The 12773-nt window shown below is 50.1% G+C and overlaps 1 protein-coding gene across 1 annotated transcript; it reads left to right on the forward strand.

Moving 5' to 3' along the window:
* The first annotated feature begins 566 nt into the window (after positions 1-566).
* On the forward strand, positions 567-12540 carry TMPRSS5 (transmembrane serine protease 5). The gene is made up of 10 exons (XM_060179879.1): positions 567-703; positions 3245-3368; positions 4468-4554; positions 4748-4883; positions 5235-5348; positions 8238-8281; positions 9200-9219; positions 10122-10350; positions 10790-10932; positions 11145-12540. Exons 1-10 carry the CDS (start codon positions 701-703, stop codon positions 11649-11651), a joined length of 1407 nt encoding a protein of 468 aa, XP_060035862.1. The 5' UTR covers positions 567-700; the 3' UTR covers positions 11652-12540.
* Positions 12541-12773: the final 233 nt, after the last annotated feature.

Raw genomic sequence — 12773 nt, forward strand, 5'->3', positions numbered from 1 at the left:
TGGCACCCAGGGCTCCTGCAGTTACTAGCCCTTGGGGTACACAAGACAGAGAAGGCCCTGTTTTACCTGGCATTGGGATGACAGGTGCAGCCCCGAGGAGAGTTGACAAAGATCCCTTATCATCATCCCCAACAATTCCGACAGGGTAACAGCCCCAGACTGGTGGAAAGGCAGCCCACACAGAGGCAGGCTGTAATCCAGAGGGCTCAGAGACATTTCACCAAGTGCTAATATGTCTCTGCAATTCAGCCCTGTCAGCAGGAAGGGGGAATTTTTGTTTGTATGCATAGGGCACACTTTTTGGCAAAAGGGGCCTGGTTGCTATGCAACAGTGGCTAGCCTCCCCTCCTCCCCATAACCTTTACTGTTTCTAAGCTTAGCAGTTAGCAGCTGGAAGGGGTTAAAGCTGTCCAGCTCAGCCCTGCCTAGCCCAGCCCAGCCCGCCTTTGGTCCCCTTGTCTGCAACAAGAGACCTATTCATGGTTTCTGAGCAGAGTTCATTGTCTTTCTGGGGTATGTGTGTGTGTGTGTGTGTGTGTGTGTGTGTGTGTGTGTGTGTGTGTGTGTGTGTAACAGGGATAAAGGGAGGGAGAGACCTCATCCTCCCACTAAACCGGCTGGGCTGTTTAGTCAATGCTGACCCAGAGCAGAACCCTGCACTGAAGACCTTGAGGTCTTTACCTTGTTGCCGCTGACCTGTATGGTAAGGATCGATTTGTGTCTCTCTCTGATCTGGTCTTCCCTCACCCCACTCTCATCCTCGGGATTCTAGGCTGGTGGAAAGAGACTCCTCTAGCAGCTCTGTGCAGATGTTAGATCTTAGAAGGGGCCGTGGGTGGCTGTCATGTCTCCCACCCCCACCCTGAAATGATCTTTTATTCTACTCATGTCCCCCATATATCTCCCTGAATAGTTAGCACATAGACAGTGCTTAGCAAATCATGATTGCATGACATTTCTACTCAGGAGGACCAAGAAAATTGGAACCACTAAAAACCTTTTCTTTCCCCAGGAAAGAACTATATAAGTTAGGTGGGTTTGAGGCAGGGCAGTCTCTGGGGGGAGGCCAGTTTGTCCAGACACTGAAATGAAAGCCAAGCTTCCTTGATGATGAGACAAGAGGAAGGAGACTGTTTCCTGGAATTCTCTCCACAACAAGCCTTGCTTTTCTGCTCAGAAGGACATCAATTCAAGAGAGACCATATCCCTAGAGAAGAAACTCAAACTTCTTATCCCTGTTGCTATGTCTGTCTCTCTCTTCTTCCAAGCGTGTGACTGGCTTGCCCTGGTGTGCTGTTCTAGTCTCACTGCAGGCACCGTGTGAGCCAAACGTCCAGGCTCAAGGAGTGTGTGTGGTAGGACATGAGGCCTGCTGCTGGTGGGAGGTCCAGCCCTAAGATACCCTGGGCTGGGCTGTGATTGGAATAGGCCATGGGAAGTAGTGGGGGTGTGTTATTCTAGGGAAGCTTGGGCTGCTATCCTGTTGGTGAGCTGAACTGACAGTGCGTTTTCACAGCCAAATAACACACTTTTCAGGATGAGTTGGTATGGCTAACTTGCCCACACTTGCATTTTTTTTAGAAAGATTCCTCTGGCATGGAGAATTAATCAATGGAGACAAGATGCTAGAGAGCTAGAAAACTCATTGGGAGTAGGAGGTAGCACTCTTAGACATGAGAAAATAGAAGCTTGGAGACTTGGCCCAAGTTGTCAAGTCTACTTAGGAGGTGGCACACCTGACTGAACTGCTGGCCCAGTGTTTTCTCCCCACAATCTCTAGCTTTCTATGACTCTTTAAGAAAAGTTTGAATGAGTGAGAAAAGTGAATGAGAGAGAGAGACCAGAGCACTGCCTAGCACTGGCATATTGCAGTGCTAGGGATAGAAGGGACCTGGGCCTAATGTTTGCAAGTCTCATATTCCTTTGTACTGAGTCTTGGCCCTTATTTTCTGTTACTCTTCTTCATGGTGTGTGAACTTCAGACAAAAGTGTCACTGATTCTGCTCCTTTTTTTTCTTTTTTTCTTTCTCTTTTCTTTTTTCTTCCTTTTTTATTGCCCCTGCTCCCAGTGGCCTCATATCTTTTCTCTTTCTTATATGGACTGAGACAGAAAAATTAAGAGGGAAGGGGGGAATTAAAGGGGAGAGAGAAAGAGACACTTGCAGCACTGCTTCACCACTTGTGAAGCCCCCCCCCACATACAAGTTGGGACTGGGGGTTTGAACCCAGATCTTTGTACACAGTTAGCATTTGTTCTCTACCAGATGTGCCGTTGCCTGGCCTCTTGCTCTGTGCCTTCTTTTTTTTTTTTTTTTTTTTTATTTTTGTCCCCTCCCCGCTCTGTGCCTTCTTTACTCACTTTGGAGTCTTCTTTGCCTGGAATACACAACACCCATTTATGTTTGTTCAGACCCCTCCTCCAGCAATGTCAGAAGTGGTCTCTTCTAGGAAGATGCTTCATCTCCCCAGAAAAGAACTAATCTCTCCTTCTCAACACCAGTGACAAAGTTACCTGAACTTTTCTTCTGCTGCTTAATGTGATATGATTTACCTGGTTTATCTTCAGGATTGAAATGCAAATTATTTTTTCCTCTCCTTTTTAAAATAGTGATTTCAGAATGTTTTATAAGATTATAAGATAACAGGGGTATAATTCTGCACTGCACCCACAACCTAGAGTTCTGTGCCCACTCCCTTTCTAGCAATAACTACCATTGTTCTCACAAAGTCTTAGAAATAGTCAGCTACACATTCTTTGAGGCAGTGGCAATGTACGTCTGTGTTGATTTAGGTTGAAGTCCCTGTAATATCCACCACTGAGACTTACCCACTTGGGCTAAATAACACCTACTCATTGAATGAGTGAATTGGGCAGGGACACTTCTTCCTCTAGACAGGAGAATGTGAGCAGGGTAGGATTCTGGAAGCCTGAGCAGGGATCCTGAGGGAGCCAGAGGATGGCCTCCTGCTTGTGGGAGGCAAGTGAGGGCATGATACCTAACATGAGTTTTGAAGCTGACTTCATCCTGCTTCTAGCCTCTGTTCTGATTGTGTGGTGGATGGTATTAGGGGCTCCCGGATAGCAGGGAAGGCCTGCAGAGGCAACTCTGGGGGGTATGCAGTGAGTCCCCAAGATGAATAAGGCTTACAAAGGGCAGTGAGGGTAGAGAATGGAAGCTTGTGGTTTGCTATGACTTCTCTTCTTGATGTAGGATTCCTGAAGTACTCACAACTATTTCCCCAGAGCCTGATGCTGCATGGCTGTGCTCCCATGGAGGCTCGGTATACAGAGGAGGGCCCAGGACTCAGGATCTTCAGAGAAGAGCCAGGAGATGCACTCCAGAGGCCCGTGGGCCAGCAGCAATCCAGTAGGCCAGACTGGACCAGTGGGACAGACAGGGTGGGGGAGGGAGAATCTTCCTATAGTCTCCCTGGCTCAACCTGCAATAACTCTGATGTTGAAAAGCTATGTTTTTTTTTCTTTTTCCACTTCCCCCCCCTTTATTTGGGGTATTTATAGTCAACACTAAAATACGGTAGTTGGTACATGTGTAACATTTCTCAGTTTTCCATGTAGCACTCTGACCCCTCACCTAGGTCCTCCTCCACCATCATGTTCCAGGACCTGAACACTTCCTCCCATGGCAGAGTCCTTAACTTTGGTGCAATACACCAACTCCAGTTTAAGTTCTGCTTTGTGTTTTCCCTTCTGTTCTGATTTTTCAGTTTCTGTCTATGAGTGGGATCATCCCATCTTCACCCTTCTCTTTCTGGCTGAGCTCACTTAACATGATTTCCTCAAGCTCCATCCAAGATGAGGTGGAGATATAGATCACAACTTGCTCAGCCACTCATCTGTTGTTAGACACCTGAGTTGTTTCCAAGGTTTTGACTATTACAAATTGTGCTGCTATGAACATAAGTATATGTAAATCTTTTTGGGTGGGTGTGTTTGGTTCCTTTTTATTGCTTCCAGGGTTATTCCTGGGGCTCAATGTCTGCATGCTGACTCCACCACTTCCAGTGACCATTTATTTATTCCTTTTTTTTGGGGGGGTCTCTTTTTTATTTGACAGGACAGAGGACTTGAGAGGGGAAGGGGAGATAAGCAGGAGAGAGACAGACAGACAGACACCTGCATCTCAGATTCACTACTCATGAAGTTAACTGTCTGCAGGTGGGGACTGGGGCTTGAACTTGGGTCCTTTGTCATGGTAATGTGTGCACTCAACTGTGTGCACCACTGCTTGCCCCCTTGACAGGCTGTTGAACTATATCCCACACCTGCTTTTGTCCTCTGTTTCCCACTTGGGGGACTGACTAGGGCCTGAAGGTGGTGATAGCAGAGCCAGAGGAGGACAGGTGCAGTAGGGCAAGCCCCATGGTGGTGCTTCTGGGTGGAGAAAGTTGGCAGTGGGAGCAGGCACCCTGACCTCCTCTGCTTTCCTTGCTGTCTCTCTCGGCTAGGATGCTGTTGTATGGGTCGGCATGGCTGTGCAGTGCTGGGGGCACTGGGACTGCTGGCTGGCGCGAGTGTTGCCTCATGGCTTTTAGGTAGGGCTGGGACAAATAGGGCTTGTTTTCTTCTTGGAGCCAGCTTGATGCTTAGGGGACAGAAAATCTGGACACTGGTGACCCAGCTGCTACCATTAAAACCCTTCAGTCCCCTCAGAGTCTAGGTCCCACTGCTCACCCCAGCCCTCCACTCGGCTATAAGTGGGATATGAATTCCATGCCCTGGGTTCAGTGTCTTTCAGAATAAACCTTGAGAACTTCTTGTTGGAAGTACAAGTGAGGCCCCAGGCAAGCTGGCTGCTGGTCTGCCACGAGGGCTGGAGCTCTAGCCTGGGGGTGCGTATCTGCCAGAGCCTCGGACATCTCAGGTAACTGGGGGCCAGACCTGGGGTCCGCAGGTGGTGGTGGTGTGGGAGACTGGAGGTATGAGGAGTGGGGGGAGAGAAGAGCCTTTACCTGCCTGCCATCATCCAAGTGCTCAGGAAATGATAAAGGGGCCTTTTGGCCATTGCTTGGCCTCAGGGCATGATGATGCTCTAGAATATTCCTTCCTCTTGAACATGTGTTTTTCAGCAAAGATAAATCTCAGCAGTAATTGTCACATTTTTGCTCAGTCTCTGGTGATCTGGCTCATGCACATTTCTATTACATTTAATCCCCTCTTTATTGCTACAGTTTAAGGCTGATTTCTTCCTGCTGTGTTCTCTTCTCCTACCAAGACTCTCTCACCACAAGGGAGTGAACGTGTCTGACATCAAGTTCAGCAGTTCCCAGGAGTTTGCCCAGTTCTCTCCTAGACCAGCAGGCCTCCCGGAGGAGGTATGGCAGTCCAGGTAGGGTTTCTGACAAAGTTGAGTAGGACCCCTCACATCTTGGTGAGCGTCCAATAAAAACCTTCCAGACATGGAACTCCCAATGCTTCCTGGAACGACCCCACCAATTCCTCCTGAAACCTCACTTTTCCAGAGCCCTATCCTACTAGGGAAAGATAGAAGCAGGCTTGGGGGATGGACTGATCTGCCAACACCAATATCCAGTAGACTCCCACTTTCTAAACCCTAAAAGGAATTTTGGTTCATACTTTCAGAGAGGTAAACAATAGGGGAAATAAACCAGAGGTCTCCGTACCCCCACTTTACCAGGACCCGAAGCATGTGTTACCAAGAGTCTTGTTTCTTTTTTCTTTTTTTATATTTATTCACTTATTTTCCTTTTTGTTGCCCTTGTTTTTTTTTTATTGTTGTTATAGTTTTAATTGTTGTTGTTATTGATATCGTCGTTATTGGATAGGACAGAAAGAAATGGAGAGAGGAGAGGAAGACAGAGGGGGGAAAGACAGACACCTGCAGACCTGCTTCACCGCCTGTGAAGGGACTCCCTTGCAGGTGGGGAACCAGGAGCTTGAAGCCGGTCCTTGCACTTTGCGCCACGTGCGCTTAACCTGCTGTGCTACCACCTGACTCCTAAGAGTCTTGTTTCTATACTATCACTGAAATAGAAGCAAATGTGGAAAACACCAGAGGAGGCCAGGCATGGTCTCTCTCATCTGAGAGAGAAGAGAACAAAGGAAAGGAACAAAGGAAGTAGTAGTAGGGGTAGAGGTGACTTAGAAAGGAAGTGAAGGCAGGACTGTTGAACAAATGGTGTGTGTGTATGAGGGGAATACATAGATAATTATAGAATCAGCCCATACCCATGACCTTGAGAGAACTACTGCAGTTTCCAGTGGAGGGGATGGGACACAGAACTCGTGGTGGGAACTGTATGGAATTATACCCCTACTATCTTTTAATTTTGTAAATCAATATTAAATAACTAATAAGAAAAATATACAAAACCCTTCTATACATAGAAATCTAGTGGCTAGAACATTGACAATTTAAGACAGAAAGACAAAGAGGAACATTTCTCAGTCAGAAATTATAAACTCAGTTCACAGGAACTGTCCCTGTAAGTTGCACGCGCTGTCTTTCTTTGCCACTCATTGGAGTGATGGGATCGTTATCACAAGATTTGAAATGGTACTCATTCCCATTTGACAGGTGGGAAACTGAGGGCCAATCAGATAAAGGGTCTTGCCCAATGTCACCTAACTTCTAAGCAGCCAAGCCAAGTCCTGAGACCAGGCTTCTGTCTACAAATTAAGTGCTCTCTCAGGAGACGGCTGAGTAGTTCTGACAGAACTGTTTGAGTTCTAGCTCCCTTGCAGTGGAGATTAGGCCCTGGAGGTGGGTCTAGAGTGACTGGGGTGGGAGTGGGGAGTCTTTTCTCTGCCTGGAATCCTCCAGCTGCCTTGGAGTCTCTTGGACTGGCTGGTTGTGTAGATATTCTGTCTTCCTTCTCCAGTCATCTCTCTCTCTCTCTCTTTTTTGTCTCCAGGGTTATAACTGGGGCCCGGTGCCTGCACTATGAATCTACTGTTCCTAGTGGCCATTTTTTTTCCATTTGTTGTTGTTGGATAGGACAAAGAAATTGAGAAAGGGCGGTGGGGGGGGAGAGATAGAGACGGGGATAGAGAGACCTACTTCATCGCTTGTGAAGCGACTCCCCTACAGGTGGGGTGCTGGGAATTGAGCCGGATCCTTGTGCTGTATACTGTGTGTGCTTAACCTGGTGTGCCACCACCCGACTCCCAAGTCATCTAATTCTTATATCACCTTCCATGTCTGGCACACTCCCTTTGTTTCCCTTCTTCCACCTAGCCTGTATCCTCTGAGGGTCCATCACAAGGACATGGCTAGATATGGTAGTAGGCTTAGAGTAGATCCCTGTCTTAGATACCGGGATGGGCAAAGCAGGCTGGTCCAACCCTCCAGGAGAGACTGGAAGTCCATGGGCTTGGGCAACTAGAAGGTAGTGAGAAGATGCAGGCCTGGGGCCACCAAGGGCAACTGAGCCCTCCAGGGGGTGAAGAAGGAAGAGGACTTTGGTCCCAAAAGCACTGAAGTTGATGCCAAGAAAGGGGAGGCCAAAGAGAAGCACAGAGATAGGAACATGCAGGGCTGATTTAAGGGGCATGGGATGGGGACTAGGATGAGCCCAGGAAGGGTCCTGGTTATTCATTCTCTGCTATTGCCACCCATCCACCCAAGATGTTTATTCATAGACGGTATTGGATCAGCTGGGGGCTTCTTAGCCATGAATATTGGATTTGTAACCTTGGGTCTGACCCAAATTGACCCTCAAGGCGCACAGAGTCCTGTTGTGACAGCAGGAGTACACACTGCTGTCCTAGAGGCCTATCATGAGACAGGACATAGGGCCTGGGTGGAGGCAGAGAGCAGGGACCTGTGGCTACTTGACAGACCCCCAGCTCCCTGACCCATCCTACTGATGACTTCATCTCTCACACCCTCAGTGAGGGTGTGTTCCCTGAGTGGGCCCCTCCTAGTTTCTTGCTGCCATCTCTTTTTTAAAATGCAATTCTGGGGAGTCAACTCAGGGTCTCACACATGTGAGATAGCACCATTGAGTGACCCCTCTGGCCAAGTTCTTTACTTTTCATTTGTTGTGGGTGGTGGAAGACAAAGGGAGAAAACAGATAGGGAGAGGAGAGACACAGCACTGGGCCACCATCCATGGAGCCCCCCCCCCCCCACACACACCCAATGCTGTCCATGGTGCTTCAATGTGCCAGGGCTCCCACCCAGGGCCTCACATAAGGAAGGCATGCACTCTACCTGGTAGGTTATCTCCTGGCATTTGTTACTTCTGTTTTACAGGGAGAACTGCATTTCTGGTCGAGTTGTCTCCCTCAAATGCTCTGGTGAGTCATGTTCTGAAGGAGTCTCCCCCAAGCTCTGAGTGTGAGTGAGAAAGAACTCTATAGCAGGCTCAGCTGGGACTGGGGAGGGGTTCTGTTGCCCATCTGCCTGCTGGCCCCCTTTTTACAGACATGGGGTTCTGCCCAAACTGAGTGCCAAGTCTCTGTCACGTCCCCTCCACTGGCCATACATCTGTGAACTGATGATTTGGCTTTTTCTCACCTCCCTTTTCACTGGGTGCTTATATGATGACTCCACTGTTCCTGATGGACATCCTCTCACCCTTTTTCATGATAGAGGGTGAGAGAGAGAGGACGAGAAGAGGCAGGGAGGGAGGGAGGGAGGGAGGGAGGAGAGAGAGAGAGAGAGAGAGAGAGAGAGAGAGACTTGTAGCCTGATCCTTCACTCTTGAAGCTTCCTCTTTGCAGGTAGGGGCCAGGGATTTGAACTTGGATCCTCACACATGATGTACCACCACTCAACTCACACTTATTTTTTCTAGTATGGAACTGAAGGTGGAATTGTTATTGGTTATCAATTGCTTAGCAACTTCAGGAGAATGAAGAATTAGGGAGTTGAATAGGAGGCAGCCTGTAGAATTCTGTCCATCCATCCACCCACTCATCCATCCATCCATCCATCCATCGGCCCTCTTAGAATGCCAACATTTTGGATCCTATTTTGATACAGGCATTTTGTTAGGAATATTGGGGCCCCATGGATAATATGAACATAATTCCCACTCTCAGAAGCTCACAGTGATGGGGGCAGGTTGATATGGGATCAATTTTTCCACCCCTTTCCCCATAATTAGGACTGGGGCCAAGAAGAAAAAACTGTCCACATTGGGTTCCAGTCCTCAAGAGTTAGGGCCCTGACACCCCCCTCTCTTTTCATCTCACCAGTGTTTCTGTTTGCAGAGTGTGGGGCGAGGCCCCTGGCTTCCCTCTCCTCCCCTCTCCTCCCCTCTCCTCCCCTTTCCTCCCCTCCCCTCCCCTCCCCTCCCCTCCCCTCCCCTCCCCTCCCCTCCTTTTTCTTTTTTTATTGGTTAGGACAGAGAAATTGAAAGAGGAGGTGAGAGAGACTAAGATAGACAGACACCTGTAGACCTGTTCCACCTCTTGTGAGTTGAGCCCCCTGCAGGTGAGGAGCCTGGGAGCTTGAACCGGGATCCTTGCTTGGGGTCTTGAGCTTCATACTATGCGCTTAACCTGGTGCACCACTGCCCGGACCCCCCCCCCACTGGGTAATCTATGCTACTTAGCTTAAGTAGATAATAACCACAAAAACACAGTGTGAAAACGGAGCAGCGTACAGGTTCTAGCCGGGAATTGCCCTCTGCAGAACTGCTGTGGCCAGGCCTGCCCTCCTGCTGCCTAGATGGAGGTTGGCAGACATGAAGAGAAGTACGAGGCCACACCACAAGGACACTTGTGACACTTGTGAAGGGTGGAAAGAGAACCGAGAATAACTAACTTCTCTGCCCCTGCCCAGTATAAACTGGTACTGACTGAATGGGTGTCCATGTTACTACCTAAACCCACTTTTGATTTCCACCTGTAGATCATGAGGCATGGTTTTAGAAACAATGGCCCAGGAGGGACCCAAACCCCCCCCCCCCCCCCCGCCCAGAAAATCCAAAATTGGACTTTGCTGGGTGCAAATGCCCAGGAGGAAATTTCTACTCTGTCCTAGAGTCCAGGTGGGATGCAGAATCTTCACACAACTGAGAAGGTGCCAGGCACGTGTGGGGCCACATTGTCCTCTGCGTGAATGGGGACAGCAGGGCTGCATAGTGTGTGACCCGCACACCTGAGCAGGATTGCTGGCTGGGGAGGCCAGGAAGTAGTGAGGAGGGACAGAGAGGTCCTGCCTGTCTTGCCTGCTTTCACCCTGGTGCAGGGAAGGAAAGCCGAGCCCAGGGGTCGGGGCGGGGGGACGACCTTCCAACAGACTCTGGGTCTATCCATAGATACCGTAGGTGCTGTGTGCCTGCCTGCAGAGGAGCAGAACTTTCCCAGGGGCTCACAGTGCTGGGTGTCAGGTTGGGGCCACACCCACGCCAGCCACAGTGAGTCAGGGCCCTGGGTCCCGAGTACAGAAGGGTGGTGGTGGTGGGGTGGCATCCTTCCCAAGCTGGGTCCCTCTACCTTCCCTGGCCACACGCAGGGCCAGCCCCCATTCCTCTGGCATCAGCCTAAGGGGCCCCAGTCTTCCCCACCTGGATTTTTCTGGGCGAACTCCCTTTGTCTCAGGAGTGCCATAGTCTCAGCATTTGGGGCGTATGTGGGAGTTCTCTATCTCCCACTCACTCCCAACCCCCAAGTCTGCTAGATCCCTTACTTCTTGCCCAGGGCCTATACCTCTGACCCTGGGCACCCCTCTTAAGTTTGTGTCTCTGGGTTCCTAGCCACACCCGCCTATTGCTACCCCGTCACCCGGAGCTTGATTTGGGGCCCTGAGGCTTTACTTCCTGTGTCCCTCCATCTCGTGGCCTCTGTCTCCCACAGCCCATAGCTCAGACACACTCCAGGACACGGTGGTGCCCCTGCTCAGCACCCAGCTCTGTAACAGCTCCTGTGTCTACAGTGGGGCTCTCACCCCTCGCATGCTGTGTGCCGGCTACCTGGATGGCAGGGCTGATGCATGTCAGGTGTGCCAGCTGGGTGGGGGGTGAGGGGGAGGGCAGGGGCTGGGCTGCTGTGTCTGGGCAGCCCAGCAGCTCCCAGACGGGTGGGAGTGGCAAGGACCCAGGCTGAAAGTGGGAGAAGCCTGAGTGGGTCAGATCTCCAGGGAGGCTGGTGCTTCTCCACCAGGAAGGACTAACAGCCTGTGTGTCTGTGTCTCTGCACTGGGATACTTCAGGGAGATAGTGGGGGCCCCCTGGTCTGCCCGGATGGGGACACATGGCGCCTGGTAGGGGTGGTCAGCTGGGGTCGTGGCTGCGCAGAACCCAATCACCCCGGCATCTATGCCAAGGTCATGGAGTTCCTGGACTGGATCCACGACACAGTTTGGGTAAGTGTGAGGAGACGGATGGGGTGGGCAGGACTGTCAGGGACCTTCCCCTTGGGAACTGTGAGCCTTACCCCTTTGCCATGGACCCTTCTGGGGGCTGGCCAGAGAGCTAGAGAAAGTTCCCCAAAAAGGGAGCAGGAAGAAGTGATGTTTGGAACATTGATTCCTTTAGAGTCTGTCCAGTTCAGCATCCACTGGGAAGAACGATCCATAGCCCAGGTCTGCCATTTCCTGTACAGTCTTTGGCCAGTTCCTAACCTTTTTGAAAAACCTCGGTTTCCTCATAATGAACATCCTGTACCTATGGCAGAGCTCAGCAGAGTGCAAGGCTCAGCACAAGTCTCCCTCCTATGATCTACGTTTTTACTTATTTCTTCTTTTTTTATTTATGATTGGACAGAGACAGAAGTTGAGAGAGGAGGGGGAGATAGTCAGAGAGATACCTGCAGCCCTGCTTCACCACTCATGAAGATTTCCCCCTGCAGGTGGGGGCTGGGGGCTTGAACTTCAGTTCTTGTGTACTGTAATGTGAGCACTCAATAATCGGGCGTGCCACCGCCTGGGCCCCTACGTTTGTCCTTATGACCAGTGTCCACCCATATCTCTAAGGCTACCAGCCTAGCACTCTTTCCACTGCAGGGCGAGCTCAGCAGTTAGTAGTTTGAATTTAGTGATGATTAAATCTTAACTCTTGTTTGGTAGGGTACAAATCACTCCACGTCAGCTGTGCAGTGGGAGGGCCGAGAGAGAATGTGTTGAAAATGCCTGATTTATGTAAAGCACCTGACAGAGTGGGGTAGCAGAGAACATTCCTTTCCATGACTGGAGGGAGCGGTACATCACAAACTTGAGAGTTTAGCAGACACCTATGCTTCCACCTTCTCATCCAAACCATTAAAGGCCTAGAGAAGCAGATATTTTTAGCCCATTTGATAGAATTGGAGACTGAGCTGTTAACTGATTTACAAGTTACTCAGCTTGTCTGATAGAGCCAGGCTCCACAGCCAGCAGCTCCATTCTCTTTCCTTTCTTCCCTTTTCTTTTCTTTCTTTCTTTTTTGCCTCCAGAGTTATCGCTGGGGCTCAATGCCTGCGCTACAAATCCACTCACTGCTCCTGGAGGCCATTTTCCCCCATCTTGTTGCCTTAGTTGTTATTGCTACTGTTGTTGGATAGGACGCAGAGCAATCGAGAGAGAAGGGAAAGACAGAAAGGGGGAGAGAAAAATAGACACCTGCCGACCTGCTTCATCTCCGTGAAGCGACCCTCTTGCAGGTGGGAGCCGGGTCTAGAACTGGGAGTCTCTATGCTGGTCCTTGCACTTTGCGCCACGTGCCGCTTAACCCGCTGCTTCAGCCCGGGCCCCTCTTTTCTCTTTCAACCCAGATTCCGCCTTTCTCTCCCCTCCCCCTCCCCATTGCTCCTCCCTCTTCTGCATATTGGCTTCATGTTTCTTGGGGTCTCTGGCAGGTCCACT

This window comes from Erinaceus europaeus, chromosome 20 (genome assembly GCF_950295315.1).
Source record: "Erinaceus europaeus chromosome 20, mEriEur2.1, whole genome shotgun sequence".
NCBI lineage: Eukaryota > Metazoa > Chordata > Mammalia > Eulipotyphla > Erinaceidae > Erinaceus > Erinaceus europaeus.